The sequence below is a fragment of the Aulonocara stuartgranti genome, assembly GCF_965226115.1.
Source record: "Aulonocara stuartgranti genome assembly, chromosome: 20".
NCBI lineage: Eukaryota > Metazoa > Chordata > Actinopteri > Cichliformes > Cichlidae > Aulonocara > Aulonocara stuartgranti.
In genome coordinates, this window is record NC_138956.1 from 17,696,307 (window position 1) to 17,714,646 (window position 18,340).

General features: G+C 40.7%; 1 protein-coding gene across 5 annotated transcripts; it reads left to right on the forward strand.

The window, feature by feature from the left end:
- The first annotated feature begins 236 nt into the window (after positions 1 to 236).
- On the forward strand, positions 237 to 18,159 carry kif3b (kinesin family member 3B). 5 transcript variants are annotated; one of them, XM_082519374.1, is made up of 9 exons: positions 237 to 432; positions 1,504 to 3,003; positions 4,676 to 4,777; positions 5,074 to 5,196; positions 6,313 to 6,431; positions 6,716 to 6,832; positions 7,604 to 7,709; positions 14,031 to 14,242; positions 14,615 to 18,159. In XM_082519374.1, the coding sequence occupies exons 2-9, from the start codon at positions 1,603 to 1,605 to the stop codon at positions 14,718 to 14,720; spliced, it is 2,286 nt and encodes a 761-aa protein (XP_082375500.1). In that variant the 5' UTR covers positions 237 to 432; positions 1,504 to 1,602; the 3' UTR covers positions 14,721 to 18,159. The 5 variants fall into 5 exon arrangements, with proteins under 5 accessions (XP_082375500.1, XP_082375501.1, XP_082375502.1 ...); XM_082519375.1 differs by having other exon boundaries at positions 1,507 to 3,003; XM_082519376.1 differs by having other exon boundaries at positions 237 to 411.
- Positions 18,160 to 18,340: the final 181 nt, after the last annotated feature.

The following is an 18,340-nucleotide window of genomic DNA, read 5'->3' on the forward strand; positions in this document are numbered from 1 at the left end:
TGGACATTGATAGCTATATTCAGCTAAGAGGACATCTCTCAGAGCACACAAGATTTTGAATTTTTTCAAAGAATGAAATGACAATTCCTGCCTAAGGAATTAGAAATGGGCAGTAATGTAACATACAGGATACCAGCTGCTGTTAACCCTATAATGCCCTTTGTATTATATTTGATACATGAGTATCAGTTTCTGAGACCTGAGATTTCTTGCTTTTTTTTTTTTTTTTTTTTTTTTTTTTGATGGGTTGGGTCTTACAAAGTTAAACGCCAGACTTCACGTGATCATTTTTGGCCACTTCCAGCACCCGTTCCGTAAATTCACGAGGAGACGCGCAACAAAATCGAACCGCTGCTGGTTCGGCAGGAATTTAGCCATCGACGATTCACTTCATCGCAGTGGGAGTTTTGCGTAAGCTAACGTTTGTCACTGGTTAGTGTTAAATTACGTTTCTGTGTGGCTGGTGTAAAGTTGTGTTAGTAGGTTTTGCGAAATTTCGCGTAGCGATATCTTGAATATAATCTTTAGATTTGCTAAGAGTGTTAGCCGGGCAGTGCTACCAGATTTGTAGCTTAGGTTACCAGTTTGTTTGCAGTTGCTAGCCCAGTGTTGTGGTCTCGTTACAGGACGTGTTTAAAATGAGCTAACGCTAGAAAGCTGATCCGTGAGTTTGACTAATCAACTGGTAACGTTTACTAACCTGCCATCGTAAAATTGACCATTTATCAAATTTCTTTCTAAAGGCTGTCATTTAATTATCTGACATTCCAACTTTAAACCAAGGTGAGGTTTCTTCACCTAATTAGCTGAAATCCAGTTAGCCAATTTAAAGTAGTGTCATCGCTATGTACTCTGACAGAACAGTGTATCAGTGCGATTGTTTTTTTCAGTTTGCATGTGAATAGGAAAACGGTTATTCATTTAAACAACTATATTTAGCTTAATGTGTGATTATGCCTGTTGCTGTGGTATTTTACGGTGATAGCTGCAAAAGTCTTAGGAAGCTTAGTTTTATGTGCAAGGGAACGGCTGCTCAGATGTGTCAGGTAAGCGGTCTCGCTGCCTATCCGATACCTTAACCAAGTGGGTTTCTCTTTTTGTCCTTAAAGGTAGTTAAAAATACTTTTAACCCTTCCCGAATCAACTAAACCTGTTAACAGAGACTGAAGAAATAACAGTCATTAGCATGTGTCCAAAACATCTATATGTTGTCATAAAGAGACACCAGCTGTTTGAATTAGGGCTGGTATTTAGTTCTTTGTAATACCCCTTTCTAACACAAGGTAGTGCAGTGAGCTAGTGGAACCATCATCTTCCACAAAGTTGTGCAGAAGCGAGGATATCTAAAAACACATAAAATTTAAAGAAGTTAGGCACTAGTACTTATCCTAAATCAAAACACCTGCTTGTAAGCAGTGCCATCCGGTGGCAGAATTTCACTTTAACCTGTGCGATGCTTTAACCATGATCTGAGATGTAATTCACTGATTGTTTTCACCCCAGCAGTGTCAGATTTGGGCAATCTATTGCTGAAGTGTTACTAAAGCTGCTCTTTAGGAAGACAAGGTGCCAAGCAGCAAGGATTGGCAGGTGCTCCTCACCATGTCCAAGAGCAAGAGCTCGGAGTCAGTCAAGGTGGTGGTCCGTTGCCGTCCTATGAACGAGAAAGAGCGGGCCGCCAAGTATGAGAGTGTGGTGTCTGTTGATGTCAAACTGGGCCAAATTATTGTGAGAAACCCAAGGGAGTCCTCGGGCAACGAACTGCCCAAAATCTTTACATTTGATGCTGTTTATGGTTGGAACTCCAAACAGCTAGAAATGTATGATGAAACCTTCAGGCCCCTGGTTGAGTCTGTTCTTCTGGGATTTAATGGGACCATCTTTGCTTATGGCCAGACGGGTACAGGGAAGACTTACACTATGGAAGGGGTGAGAAATGATCCGGAGAAGAGAGGAGTGATCCCAAACTCCTTTGAGCACATCTTCACACACATTTCACGTTCACAGAACCAACAGTACCTTGTCAGAGCGTCATACTTAGAAATCTACCAGGAGGAGATCAGAGACTTGCTCTCAAAAGATCAGTCACGTCGTCTCGAGCTCAGGGAGAGGCCCGACACGGGTGTGTATGTTAAAGATCTTTCATCATTTGTTACCAAGAGTGTGCGAGAGATCGAGCATGTCATGAATGTGGGAAACCAGAATCGATCAGTTGGAGCCACTAATATGAATGAGCACAGCTCACGCTCTCACGCCATTTTTGTCATCACGGTGGAGTGCAGTGAGTTGGGTGTGGATGGAGAGAACCACATAAGAGTTGGCAAACTCAACCTGGTGGATTTAGCTGGCAGTGAAAGGCAAACCAAGACTGGAGCTCAGGGGGAGAGGCTTAAAGAAGCCACAAAGATAAATCTATCCCTTTCTGCTCTTGGTAATGTCATATCAGCTCTGGTGGATGGCAGGAGCAGCCACATCCCTTACCGAGACTCGAAGCTGACACGTCTGCTGCAGGACTCCCTAGGGGGCAATGCCCGCACTGTCATGGTTGCCAACATTGGCCCAGCATCCTACAATGTGGAGGAGACCTTAACAACTCTGCGCTATTCAAACAGGGCAAAAAATATCAAGAACAAACCACGTATCAATGAAGATCCCAAAGATGCCCTGCTCAGGGAGTTTCAGGAGGAGATTGCCAGGCTGAAGGCGCAGCTGCAGAAACGCTCAGGAAAGAAAAAGAGAAGGCTGAGGAGGAGAGCTGGGGAAGGGAGCGATGATGAGGGTCTGGAAAGTGGCGAGACAGAGGACGATGAGGAAGATGGAGACGACAAGGGGGACTACTGGAGAGAACAGCAGGAGAAGTTGGAAAAGGAGAGAAAGGCAATCCTGGAGGATCACAGCCTGGTAGCTGAGGAGAAAGCCCGGCTTCTTAAAGAGAAAGAGAGGAAAATGGAAGACTTCCGGAAGGAGAGGGAGGCCGGAGAGAAGCTTGCAGCCAAAGTTAAGGTAAGCAGATTTTTTTTATTTTTTAAGTACCAAGAGTTTCAAGAAGTTTGTCATTTCGTATGGTGTTACCCAGGCTGAAATGAAACACTCATCAGCTGGTGAAATAGTCAATAAAATGTTTTTAAAAAGGCAGTAATAAATCATAACAATAAACGGGGATAAAAAACAAAAAACAAAATCTAAATTCTAAAACAAACTCAAGTCTAAATAGTCACACTAATTCCGATAGCAGCAGCAGTCCTTTCACAGAAGGGGGTAATTAAATTAAGTCGTGTGTGTATTTGAGCTGTATATTGTATGCGTGTGTGCATGCATGTGTAGATAGGGGTTATCAAAGTCCGCTTGTAGATCTTACAGTATAGCTTTGTGAATAGCGGAATGGATGGGGAGGGGGCACAGTTCATTTGTCAGTCTCGCTGCTTGTGCAAAGAACCCTTCCAGCATCCTGGTGGTTCTGCAGCTGATGCTCCTCTCTCTTGCCAGACAGCAGGAGGGAGAACAGGCTATGAGAGGGGTGGTGGGAGTCTCTGATGATGGAGATAGCTAAGTGTATGCAGCTCTGTTTGTAGATTTCTTCCAGAGACGAGAGAGGGGCACCAACAATCCTCCTGGCAGTCTATTGAGTTGTTGCTTTTCATTGGACTTGCAGCTGCCAAACCAAGATGTAAAACTTTGTGTCAGGATGTTTTTAATGGTGCCTCTGCAAAAAGTTGTGAGGTGAAGTGTGGAGAGTCCTGCTTTTCTGAGTCTCCTGAGGGAGTGGAGACGCTTTTGTGCTTTTTCTTTTTGTTTCAATTTAAACTGCTGTGGTATTAACTCTAGGTGCACACCCAGAAACTTAACACTGCTGGCCCTCTCCACAGCAGCACCATCTATGGTGAGGTCTGTGAACTCTGCCAGACTTCCTGAAATCAATTACCATCTCTTTTGTTTTATACACATTGATGGTGGGATTATGAGATCTACACCACACTTCAAGCTGCTCAATGTCCATTATATAAGTGGACTCATCACTCATGTCAGTGATGAGGCCAACCACTGTTGAGTCATCTACAAACTTCACAATTTGGTTAGTCATGTGTGAGCAGACTGAACAACAGCGGGCTCAGGACACCCCCCTGAGGAGAGCCTGTACTCGGTAAGATAGTCTTTGATGTGTGGCTGCCCACCTTGACTGTCTGTTGCCGCTTTGTCAGGAAGCTGAAAACCCAGTTGGAGGTTGCAGGGTTCACGCCTAATAGAATCAGCTTTTCCACCAACTGCTGTGGAATGATCGTGTTAAAAGCTGAGACAAAGTCAATGAAAATGACTCTGGCATAGGTGTTCTTCCTTTTAGAACTAGCTGTGGCTCCGTAGTGCAGTGGTTCACACATTCACTTAAGAAACAAAAGATCCCTGGATGTAGACACAAAGAAGGGTATCCAGTGTGTTAAAAATAACACACAAATCTGTCAAATCAAACATGAGCACCTATGTGCTGTGGGGAACTTCTACTTATCTGTTGAAGCAATTTTGAACAAAAGGAAGCGTTCAAGCTCAAAATTATTTAAATTACACTCACAAAAGTTACCATAGCTTCTTTGAGGTTGTACTGGTCCTGTGCTTGGAGTCATTTTCTTTTATCCCTTGTGTGACTTAAAGAGATCTTTTCCTAATTTTTATTTGCATCCAGGCGATGGAGAGTAAGCTCCTAGTAGGGGGGAAGAACATTGTGGATCACACCAATGAGCAGCAAAGAATGCTGGAGCAAAAGAGGCAGGAGATTGCTGAACAGGTATAGTAAAGGGGTTGGCACCAAGGCCAAGTACAGGGGTAATACTTTCTATATTACCAAAACATTACTCTGCTAGCAGTTTTCTATCCCATGTACTTATGATTCCAAATTCATCAAATTCCTTGTTAGGCATTTCAGACTTCTTCAGCAGACTAGGCACTGATTTTTGAAAGTGAACATTTTTGTCCATTTAGTACCAGACGAAAACATCTTTCAGCCAGTAAATTGTCTTTGATCTCAGAGACAGAACCCATTAAAAGTTGTGAACACATGCAAGTTTGTTTATGTGTGTCCAGAAACGGCGAGAGCGAGAGATGCAGCAGCAAATGGAAAGTCGTGATGAAGAGACACTGGAGCTTAAGGAGACCTACACTTCTCTGCAACAGGAAGTTGACATTAAAACCAAGAAGCTGAAAAAGGTGAGGATGGTTGTCACATTTGCCCAAGGCATTATCAACAAATTTGGTTCACATGGGTATGGAAGAATTCTGAATTGATTCCCAAATGTCAAAATAGTTTTTGTTTTCATGTTGACACAAAAGAAAAAGAGGAACTGAGTTCTGAGAGTACTTTTAAAAAAAAAGGCTATGATTTTACAATATCAGCCCCTGACATTTAAAATGAATATAGAAATGGAAATTAATGAAAGTGAAAACAAGTGAAAAGTGTTTTGCTTTGTTACCAAAGATTAATGATGGCATTGCAGAGTATAGAGTCGTTGATAAACCAGACTGGCTGGAAACAAACTCTCCACTTTATGTAGAATGAGGTAAACCTGCAGTGTAAACATGGTATCTTTCATTTCAAAAGCCATTACCCTAATCTCCAGCTGATGGCCGTCTATCTCTGAGCCTCGTTTTCTCCAGAGTTCTCTTCCTGTTAAAAGGGCTTCTTCCTCCCCATCATTATTACCAGATCTCAGTAACCTTATAGAATTTTTTTTATTACAATATAAGCACATTGAGGTGATTGTGAGCTGACTCAATTGAACTGAACGTTTACAATGCTGTGAAAGTATTTGCCCCCTTCCTGAGTTAGATTTTTTTGCATATTTGTCTTACTTAAATGATGTAATCATTTCAAAACCTTTCATATTTACTCGGGCTATCTTTGTCTAGTATTAAAATTTGTTTAATATGAAAATAATTGTGCTGAATGTGCAACAAACTATATCAACATGTATATGGATTTGGATGGTAAAAAAAAATGTTGAATTTCATAACCTTCATTTAACAAAAAATAAGAAATAAATAAATAAAACGATCAGAATCTAATATTGAGATTGACAAAGTTGGCATACCTTGTCATCATAATGACACTGTTGAAGGTACAGTGTTTTTGGTTTGTCGGGTAATAAAGTTTCTTGCAAGTAAGTAGGTCAACTGCTATTTTAAGTCGGGTATTGTCTGTGGTGTTCTATTTGGGTTGTTCATTATTCCTTATGACAATCAGGCTTTTAAACAAAAACATTTAAGGCTGAATGCTCTAACAGTCTTTTTCTGGTCACTCTAGTTTTCTCTTTCTCTCTCCTCTAGCTGTTTTCCAAGCTGCAGTCAGTGAAGGCAGAAATCCAAGATCTCCAAGAAGCACACATCAATGAGCGCCAGGAGATGGAGCAGATCCAAAACGAACTCACCAGGGACCTCAAACTCAAGTATGAAGTCTGCATATCAATGTTGGCCCGACACAAATCTCTGATCAAGACTGTGTCATGTGATCGAGGAGGAACCGTAAAAAGATTGCTAGCGAATTAGTGGAGCTTCTTGTGCTTTAAGACTCTTTCTCACTGTAGTGCATGGAAATGAAATATTTAATGAGGAACAGATACATTACATTCAAATGCTTTCAACCTTTCCTGTTTTAAATAACATGTCTGAGTTTTCTTTGTCTCTCTCTGTCTCCCTGTCTGTCTATTAAATGTTCATGTGTTTCTTTCAGACATCTGATTATTGAAAACTTCATTCCTCTAGAGGAGAAAAACAAAATAGTCAACAGGGCTTTCTTCGATGAGGAGCCTGAGGAATGGAAGATGAAGCCCATCACACGTATTGAGGAGTAAGTCTGGGAATATTCAGAGTGGGTCTTTCCATCTCAAATCATAACATTTTTAGAATGTTTTCTGCTTGACTAGCTTATATTTACCTTTCTTTGTATAGGTTCACAAATAGTGCTTTTCCTCTACTACCTACTCGACTCTGTTTTGGTTGTCCATTACAATCGAGTACCACCCAATGTACGTGGGATCGTTCTAAACACCACAACAAAGGAACACATTGAGTCGGTGATATACTTGCTGCTCGGTCTGGAACCACGCTGTTGTTTTTTGTGTAGCCATTTTCCTCATTGCAGGGATTCATAAGTAGAAGTTTTGCTTCTCGTGAAGGAGACTTATCGAATGACATCACTGACTAGCCAATCGGTGGCATGCAGTCTTGACGTCATGTTTTCTGATCACTTTAGATCGCTTGGAATTCCGGCCAAGTAGGTACTAAAAAAGTACCTGGTACCAGGTACTGCCACCTAATGGAAAACCCTAAAAACCGAGCCGACCTGACCCTAATAGGTTCTACTGGAAAAGAGCTAAAACAGACAAGTGTTGGAGAACCAGCTGTGGAACCTGTGCCTTATTAGGAAAGGGAAACTAAAAGTCCCTTCAATAGATGCTGTTTGGCATGCAATTCTAGCAAATGGTGCACACAGTTGCTCATTATAGTGCTGCAGAGTGGCAGAGCTGGCAACTGATTTATTGTAAAACACCAAAGCAAGAAGCAAATTTCCCATGCTGCTTTGTAATACTCCTTTTCTCTCTCTCTCTTTCTCACTCAGTGACCATCAGATGATGAGCAGGCCTCGGTCTGCAGTCGGCTACTGGAGGCCCCTCAGTCACCATGCCCGTGTGGCCATGATGTTGAAGCCTGACATGAGATACAAAGTAAGCTTTTCTCCCTCTCCTTTATAGTGTTGTTATTATAGTTAAGTTATCACTGCATATAAAACTGTATTTTCCCTCAGCTGTAGAAAGCTGATGGGGACAACAAAGGTTGTGCATGGGAGCACAACGCGTTGAAATTCACCTCACTCTCATACAGGGCTCTAGCGTGCGACCAATTTGGTCGCATATGCAACCTAATTTCTCAATGGTGCAACCTAATTTCTCAATGGTGCAACTAAAAAACTCGTAGGTCGCACCAGTGCGACCAGCCATACAAAAAGTCTCTGAAAGTCTCCGTGTGGTCAACAACAGACACACATTATGCCTATATCGAGGTCTAAACCAATCAGAGATAGTCAGGGGCGAGACCTCTCTGATTGTCCATGGTCCAGATAGTCCTGTAGTCCTAAGCGTGTGTACGTTTGAAAGTGCAGGCGGATAGAGGTGAGTAGTAGTAGTGAATGAAGCGATATCGATTCATTAAATCCTAAATCGACTTTTAAATATAAATGAAAACTGACAGCTCAATGATTCTGATGCTCCGGGTCCGTGCTTTGTGTTTACTTCTTATTTTGCGCTAGATTCTGATGCTACAAGTTTTGTCTCTCTCCAACCAAAACTCATTGAACCAGCATCAAAAGAAGATCAAAACTGCACTTCACCTTTGATAAACATCTTCATGAATTCTCTCTTACTTTTACTGCTTTGCTTCAACCACAATAAAAATCACACTTTCTGCACAGCTCTTTCTCTCGCTCTCTCTCTCTCCATGTACTTCAAGAACAGTTTCTCGTCTAAAATCTGCATTCATTTTCTTGCTTATTTTTCACCAGTCTACCGTTGTTTACAGCGCTGTCGGACGCGTTTCTCCCCCCCCCCCCCCAAAAAAAAAATTACGTCTGACAAGAAAGCCTCATTTCTGCTGTTCAATAGCGTAGAAATGTAAACTTTCAATTAGGGCTGGGCCATTTTATACCGTTCACGGTAATACCGGTATAATGTTAGGCAACGATAGGAAAATGAAATATCGCGATAGAATGAGTAAAACGCGCATGCGCAGTGCCTTTGTTTTCATACGCACATGGCCGATTGTTGAGTGAAACAGATGAACCAGAATTGGTTTGTAAAAATGGTGCAACTTCAGTGATGTGGAACTGATTTGGTGTTTGTCCGTCAGATACACAACAAAGCACATTTTTTTGCAGAACATGCAAGCGGCCGTCGTTATTGTCGTATTTGTCGGACTAAGATGCTCTTAAATCTGGGAGTAATCTGGGTCCTAAACGCCGTATACTTCAGGTCAAACAAACACTGCAGCATCACTGAGAGTTAAAAACTGTCTAAATTCTTTCATCTTTAATAAAACGATCAGCATTGCTGCTTTACCAGGTGTAACTATGAAGTTTAACTTCCAGGCATCCATGAAAACAAAATTTATTACATTTAACGGAGTTAGAAGTTAGCAGGAAGCTAGCGGAAGTTAGCTCGCTAGTTTCGCTAGTTACCTAAGCATGATATAGCATGTTCTGACTGAGAGATTTCTGAAAAAATTCAAACGTACAGTTCTGCTATCACGTCCAACATAAATGAAGACAGGAAACTAAACAGCAGTGACGTTTGTAGGGTTACTGAAGTTGGGCTAGCTGGTATATAATGATGTGCTACGTGATCGCTAGCGAAACAGCTATGTTAGCATAACATAAACAGTGAAGCTGGAGGACGAACACTAACACTTTTCCACTTATAAAAGTTAACGTGAAGATTCCTCATGGTTAGAGACAAATGCAATCGCATGGCAGGATGCTGTAAACGGACCAAACTTCAGTCAGGAGAACAACTGAGATAATCCATCCACAATACCAGGTTAGTCATTAATATACTGCAACAACATGGGAATAGAACAGCTGCCAGAGAATTCAACATTAATGACTCAATGGTACAGAAGTGGAGGAAGCAAGAAGAATGAGTTTAATAAAGTTTGATTTATCTGACTGCTTTGTTTCGCTTAATGTGCCTTATAATCCCGTGCACCTCATGGTCCGAAAAATACGTACTGCACACTGCAGTTTAATGTTGCAAAGCACCTCTTTTTAACTTCAGTGGATATTATACATGGTTATGCTCAGGATATGTCAGCCCATTTCTACTGGAAATGCCTTTTGGTTAAACTTTCAGCAAGGAATTTGCATTTGCACTGTTACATTTTTATAAAGCTTTAATGTACATAAAAACCAGCTTCTTGTTTAAGTGAAAATAAATGGTAGGTTGTCTTTTTGCGCTAGTAATGTTGTGGAGTTGTATTTTGTCTCGCATCAATTATATCGTCAGTTATATCGTTATCGCAAATTTTCAAATATATATCGTGATAAATATTTTTGGCCATATCGCCCTGCTCTACTTTCAATAGCTCCCATTTCATCTAATGAGGACTGTGACGGTTTTCTTTCTTTTCTTCTTGCAAAGATTAATAACATAAGAATGAACTTTTCTCATTCAGCACCTGTTATGTCTATCTCCACCTCATCACGCCCTGTCATTTTGGATACTTTCACAAACATAACATTTGCGATAAGTTTCAATCCGGCTTTCGCAGAGCTCACTCCGCAGAAACAGCCCTTCCTAGGGTCTCAAGTGACATTTTGATGAATAATGATGCAGGAAAATGCTCGGTCCTAGTTATGTTGGACCTAACATCGACTTTTGACACTGTTGACCACCACATCCTCCTTGAAAGGCTTAAACATTGGGTTGGTGTATCAGGTACTGCCTTAGGGTGGTTCTCCTCATATCTACATAACCGATCTTTTTCTGTGGTGGTCTCCGATTGTAGGTCATCCTCTACCTCCCTTACTTTTGTGGTGTCCCTCAGGGTTCGGTTTTGGGGCCTTTATTGGTTGTAATATATCTTCTCCCCTCCAGCATATAATGGGCTCTTTTGAGGACATTTCTTATCACTGTTATGCTGATGATATTCAGTTGTACATTTCTTTTAAGCCCCCAGGATTTATCTAAGCTTCAGCTTTTAAATGACTGATTCCATCAAGCACTCCAACTCAAGAAGGGGAAAACTGAAGTCCTCATATATGCTCCGGACAGACTTTATCCCAGATAGTGAAAGCCCTTGGTCCTCTTTTTGTGCATGTTAAATCCTCTATCAGGAATTTAGGTGTCACTTTTGACTCGACTCTCAGATTGGATCGGCATGTGAAATCTCTGGTTCGGTCTTGTTTTTATCATTTAAGAAATGACATCATTAAGCCCCATTTTTATCTCTCCCTGAACTGATAGCTATACATGCATTTATTTCCTCACGCTTGGACTATTGTATCTGTTTGTTTGTGTCTAAGCAAAGGTTCTCTGGATCGTCTGCAGGTTGTGCAAAACGCTGCAGCTAGGCTGTTGACAAAATCCTCAAAGTATTCACATGTGACACCACTGCTATTTCAGCTACACTGGCTTCCTGTTGAATTTAGAGTACATTTTAAGATCCTGGTCTTGACATTTAGAGCCTTGCATAGACTGGAACCATCCTACATCTCCGATCTGCTACAGCCCTATGTCCCTAGCAGGTCCCTGAGATCATCTGATCAGGGCTTACTTGCTATAAAACAGACTAAGATGAGAACAAAGGGTGACAGAGCTTTTGCCACTGTGGCCCCAAGACTGTGGAACTCTCTCCCTCATACATTAAGAACTGTGGACTCGGTAGTTGTTTTTTAAAAAAAAAAACAACAACTCAAAACTCACCTTTTTAAAACTGTTTTTGGTTAAATTTCTGCCTGTTTTATATTGTCTGTTTTACAGTTTTATTATTTGTTATCTTATGTGCAGAACTTTGTGATTCTGTCTAGAAAGGTGCTATATAAATAAAATTGTATTTATTTATTTAAAAAGCCAGGCCAGGAAAATCTCCTTCATGTTTTTCTGAGTTTTATCCTCAATTACTTTGACACAAAGGCATCTGCTGGGATTCTTACACCTCTGATGAAGTCTCACACGTGTCAGTGCTGATTAATGATCAGCATTAAAATATTTCTGATTGTCTGGGTCAAAATTGAATAGAATCAAATCAGGACCTTTCGAATCGGAATTGAATCAAATATAGAAATCGGTGATGATACCCAGCCCTAGTGAGTAGCCTAGCCCCGACAGAAGTAGATGTAGCTGTGGGTAATGAGAAAAGATGAAAAGAACGATTGATAACTTTTTTTGTTAAGTTAACGTAAAGTTATAGTGAACATGTAAAACATGGGGGTTAAGTGATGAGGTTGAAAAATTTGGGTGCATCTAACTTTTGTGCTGGTACTCTTAAAGAAAAAAAGTGCATCAGTGCAACTGTGGCAAAAAGTTAATCTAGATCCCTGCTCATAGTTGAGAAGAAGTCAACTAGGATTTACAAAATGATACCATAGGTGCATCAAACGAGCTTAAATCAAACGTCCAATTTTCTGAAGGTCTTGTGAATGTGATAACTCGAATGCTGCAGTGTAGCAGAGCTCTAGAGTGCGACCAATTTGGTCGCAAATGTGACCAAATTTTTCAGTGGTGCGACTAAAAAAAAAAAAAAAAAAAAAAAAAATTTGCTTGCACCTGTGCGACCAACTGTTCGGGTAGCAAAAAAAAAAAAAAAAAAATCTGCAACCTTCCCTGTGGTCAACAACAGACACACATTTTGCCCCTATCGTGGACTAAACCAATCAGAGATAGTAAGGGGCGGGACCTCTCTGATTGGCCGTGGTCCAGTTGAAAGTGCAGGTGGAAGTGGGAGGTGAGTAGCTTGAATAAAGCGATATCAATTCATTAAATCCTGAATCGACTTTTAAATATAACTGTGTTTTGCCAGAAACGCCAGATTCTCAGATTAAAGCTCACAAAACCATTTCAACAACAACCAAACAGCAAATGAGAGCAGGTACACGGATTCCACACAAAGACGTAAACACAGAATGGACCGACGCATCAGAATCAACTTTCTCGGCTTTCTCACCCGACGGCCCGTAGACGTACACGCTGTCGGAGCTTAGCGATCCTGATGCGTCCGGTCCGCGCTGTGATTACGTCTTTTTGCGCTGATTCTGAGCTGCAGGTTTTGTCTCTCCAACCAAAATCCACCGAGCCAGCAGCAAAAGAAGCAGCAAACTGCGCTTCACATTTGATTAATGTCGTCATGAATTTTGCTGTTTTTCTTCCACGACTATTAAAATCACACTCCATGCACAGCTAGCGCTCTCTCTATCTCTCTCTGTACTTCAAGAACAGTTTCCCGTCTCCAATCTCTGTTTTCTGTATTATTCATTCGCTTATTACCCACCAGTCTACCGTTGTTTACAGCGCTGTGGCTGCTGTCTTTTTCTTTTCTTTTTTTCACTTAAATGACCTCGGACAAGAAAGCCTGTTTTTTCTGTTGTTCAATACTGAAGAAATTTAAACTTTATATGCAGAACATTGTAGAATATTTTTAAGGTTATCTGCTATAAAAAGCCAGACCAGGAAAATCTCCTTCATGTTTTTCTGTTTTATTCTCAGTTACTTTCACACAAAGGCATCTGCTGTGATGTTCACAATTCTGAAGAAGTCAGTACTGATAAATGATCAGAAATAATATTTCTGACTGTCTGAGGCTAAGTTGAATCGAATCGGGACTTTGAAAACCGGAATCGAATGGATTATAGAAATCAGTGATGATACCCAGCCGTAGTGAGCAGCCTAGGCACGACAGAAGTGGAATAGGAAAAGAACTATTGCTAACTTTTCTGTTAAGTTAAGGCCTGATCCATCTGAAATTCATAGCCAGTGCTCTGACACGGTGTCATCAATCTTTGAAAGCTGAAAAAGCACAGTGTATCCAGAAAAACACGTTATATTATATAAATTATTATAAAATTTGTGTGCGCCTAACTTTTGTGCCAGTACGCCTAACTTTTTAAAGTTAGGCTGAGACGTAGCAATGGCAGTTGTCAGTATTTAAAAGATTAACGTTACTGCTGCACAGGTTTAAGATTGAGCTCATTGCAAATACTTTACTGGTTATTAAACATAATGCAATGCATTATATAACATCATATTATTTTCACACTGGTGCTCTAGTAGTTTCCAATTCACAGTAGGCCCGAGGCATGGTGGTTCCTGGGTTGTTCTTAAACAGCTGGTCTTCTTCAAGATCTTGGCAAACTTATACTTGCATACAGGAGTTTGAACTGATGATCTGCAGCTGTTTATAAAAGTCTCTAAGAGACCTTCCCAACATGTGTAAATCTTCTGACCACATTTGTATATAACTGAATTTTCTCAGATGAATGTGATTCTGTGTCATTGTTCTAGGCTGAGAACATCATAATGCTGGATATGGACATTCCTGCACGGACCTCTAAAGAGTACCAGGAGCCAGTTATCGCCCCAAAGCTGGCGGCAGCTCTGGAGGATGCTCTTCGGGATGAGGATGAGATCGAGGTAGATGCCTCAAGCTTTCACAGCAGCTTGGGACAAATGCTGCCTGCTGGTGCTAGCGGCAGCCTCAAGAAGCCAAAGTCAGGGTAAGCAACAGTACCACAAGTTATATTCACCTTCGAGTGCCGCATCCTGTTAAGAAACTAGTGCTTTTTTTTTTTTTTTTTTTTTTTTTTTGGTAATATTTTACACCCACCATGTTGCAACAGCTTTACATTGGCTTGTTGTACAAAATAATCTCTTCCTCTTTGTTTCATTTCTGTCCATATTGTACAACGCAACACAAAAGGAAGGAGACAGCAGATTGTAAATTTGCATTCAGAGGAAATGATTTACCCTGTTAAAGACTCTGCAAATTTTTGATATGTGACAGATGAACCCTGTAAACAGCATAAACTCACTGATGGTGTGACACCAAAAGGTTTTCTAACTCTATGCCAATCTTTTCTCTCCTTTAGACGACCAAGAACAGGCAAGAAGTCGAGTACCCCGACCTCTTCATACAGCCCCTCCAGCCCAGGATCCCCTCTTTATCCCCAATCCCGTGGCCTGGTGCCAAAGTGATGGTTCCTACTGCTACTGTCACTGCCTGCCAACCTGTTTTGCACCTGTCCACATTGGGAATGACCTTTAGAGGATGGGTATAAAAAAAGATTAATGCTGCTTTCTAGTTTTTAACTACACCACTGTTAACTGATCTCTTGAATACAACAAAACAATAGCAGCTGTGCATGACATTATACTGCACTGCTTTTACAGTTCCCTAGATATTGATGAATGTCAGTAATTTCGTGTGTGTGTGTGTGTGTGTGAGAGACTCATCACAATGTTCTTAACGTACAAAAAAGTAAAGGTGGGCTTAACCTTCCCTTGCACTACTTCATATCTTCCTAGATGTGTGTTAGATGTCCTTCATGTTACTGTAAATGTGGACATGTGTGTGTGGTAGTGGGGGGAGGGGGCTGAGAGCTCTGAACCTGGCACTAACATAGTTGTGTGTGTGAATGTGGTGTTGTACATCTGGCTGCATGTCTGTGCATCTTTGAATCACTGTCTGAATGGGTTTGTTTGTTTTCTGTTTTTATCCACGACTTTAATTGTTGCTTTAGAGGAGCTTTAAGATTGCGTGTGGTTGCATGTGCTGGCTTCAGTCTTAAAGGAATAGTTGCACATTTTGGCAAATACACTTACAAAAGAGAAGCGTTAAGAATTTTTACCACCTTTACGCTGAAGTGTGAAGCAGAAAGTGATCGGCTTTAGACATAGCTGGTGAAACTGCCATTTGAATTTCAAAAATTCTCGTACTAAATTTCTAATAGGGAGCATGTCAGCTCAGCTGAAAAGGCAAAACTATGCAAATGCAGACATAGAATCTAGTTAATAAATTATAAACTGAATAATAAACAAACTGCAAAGCAGTTAGTCTGTTACAATTACCAAATAAAATGTTGGTGTTTACATTTAATTGTTTTTGGTAAATCCAGTCAACCTAATGGATGTTACTCTGTACAACCTGAATATCGGTGTCAAATCTAGCTCAGCTCAGCACAACACAAAAGCAATAAGCACAAGTAAATTATTAGTCAAGTTGAATTCTCAAGCCAAAAAGAGCTTTTAAGTAGGATCTCACCAAAATGTTTTTCAGTTCTGAAACCAAAGGCATGCACATAGCGAAGCCTGTTTGCATGTGAAAATGCGACCAGTGTCAAAAGAGGAAATGGTTGTAGCCTTTTGCTTTGATTACTTCCCTTTAAAAGTGATGTTATTGGATTTGTTACCCAGTCAGCATATTTTAAGTTATTAAATAGTTACATTTCCCTTGTAATGCAGTGCCACAGTACCTTTGCCATACTGTGGCTAACTTTATGTCGTGATGATTCACAAGCTAGTTGGTAGCTTACCATGAACAATCCGCATCCCTCAGCTGTAAAGCTGCATGTGCTGTAGACAGTACTGAAAGGTTTACTAATAGCAGTCAGAGCTCAAACTATGTGATGTCACTCTTTCTAAATGAGCACAAACACATTTAAAATGAAATATTTATTGGAAAAAAATACACACGACATATTATGATTGAGTACCTTAGAACTGTTTTTGTTCTTCAGCTGAGCCAAGCTAAGCTTCTTAGTTTCTGCTTGTGGTTTATGTAGCGTACAGATTTCACACTAATACATAAGCAAACTTTCTCAAATGGTGGACTATTTCTTTAAGTCTGCAAGTGTGCAGGTCAGGAAATAAAGCATGCTCCAGATCTGGACTCAGTCACGAGTTGCTGTAATCAGTAGATGCTGTTATTCCTGAGACACACAAGGGAGGTGGGGAACATGGGGGGAGAGCCCGACACATGTACCCTCTGTGGACAGTTTCTAGGTTGCATGACATAGCAGTTGGCCACCAGACCAGAGATCAGCTTGAACTACAGCCTGAGCCACGTCAAAAGTACTGTCCTGGAATGTGCCTCAGATTTGTCAGGGTTCCATGGTGCCTTAATCTGCATCCTCAGTCTCTGCTCCTTCATTTGAGCCGTGCACACACAGGCCTCCCAGTCTTCGTCGGCTCATCTACAAATTCATTCCAGGATCAGAGAATCGTTAAGAGCGTGAAGTTCAGTCGGGGGCATCCTGGGTCATTTGGATAAGCACCACTGCAAAGTTGGGCAGATGAAGGGTCAACATATTTTCCTTGTGATTTTTATTTTTATCTACCTTGGTATTTGTGTGAGTGTAAAAGAACATTAAACCCCCACAGACACACCATTCAACATTTGCCTCCAGGTGGACAATATGCAGTTTTAACCGTCATGGTTCAGCCTGCCTCTCTGCTGCTCTCTGTTCCCCATATTCTTAACCGTGAAGGGGTGCGCTCTCTGCTCGCTGCTACCATGCAGGGTTTTCCAACCCACTGTGTCATTTCAGCAAGCGTGGGTCAAGTGGCAAATCTTTTTAAAATACTTGTGATGTGTGCAGTTTGTGAGTTGAAGACTTGTAAACCATCAGGGCTATGTCTCTAACAATCCCTGTGAGGTCTAGGTAGCCCTAACTCTACCTCTGTGCAATAAAAGTATGTGACTTTTTTTTTCTTTTTTTTTTTTTTTGAAAATTGTTTTCCTAAGTCGTGGCAATCGGGGAGAAAACAAGGAAAAAATTTTTAACTAACGTCTATTTACATTTATCCCAAAACCTCCCCCCCCCCCCCCCCCCCCTCCCCTCTTTTCAAACCACCGACTTAAAGTTGGGGTCCGACCTCACAGGGTACCTCAAGGATCTCTCTGCTGTTTGACCCATGCCTGCGTATCTATTTAGATACTGTAATGAATATAACTTGTTTAAAGGCAATCCTTAGTCACTTTTAGATCTGTAAGAAACACATGAGTTTCCATATTGAAAAAGTCTAACTTATTACAATCCTATGTTTTTATATACAAATGTAGATATAATTTTTTATTCATTCTTTTTCTTGAAAATAGATTGTTGTTATTTTATTTTTGGAGCTCTGTAATTTAATGTTGAAATGTTGTTTTTTCATCATATATATATTATGTGTCTTTGTATTCGGCAAGTTACAGGCTTGTTTTCCCCACTTAGTTGATGAGTTTTCCACATGGATGTTGAAAGCATGGGTCATGTTGTTGATGTGGGCCTGTGCAGAGAGTCACGGTTCAGTATTGGCACATTAGCTGTAAGTTGTACTTCACAAACATAAATATTAAAATAAGAGCTAACATTGAAATGCTGTATACGCATGACTTTAGCACGCTTGAGTAACATGTTTTGGTTGTGACTGTGTTCATCGGTCATAGAAAGTTAGTGAACAAAATGTGAATGTATAATTTAATTGAAAAATCTTGTATCACTGGATCCAAACTCCCAGACTGTTTGCGATCAATTTTTACATGCTGTCATTGTAGCCATATGACGATTCTGCTGGTGCGCTTATGTATCTGACTTGGCTATGTCTTCTACTTGTTTAGTGTCTTTACATTAATAAAGAGAAATTAATGGGAGTACTGTGGTGTGTCTTTGAGGGTATTTAAGAATGTGTGATGTTACACATTAGGACCTACCCTTCCCTCTACTTTTCCGTATTTTCTTTCATTCACACGCACGCGCGCACACACACACACGCACGCTAGGTAGATGGAAATTAAACATGGTTAATCAGTAGAAGGGTTAAGGCAAAGCTAA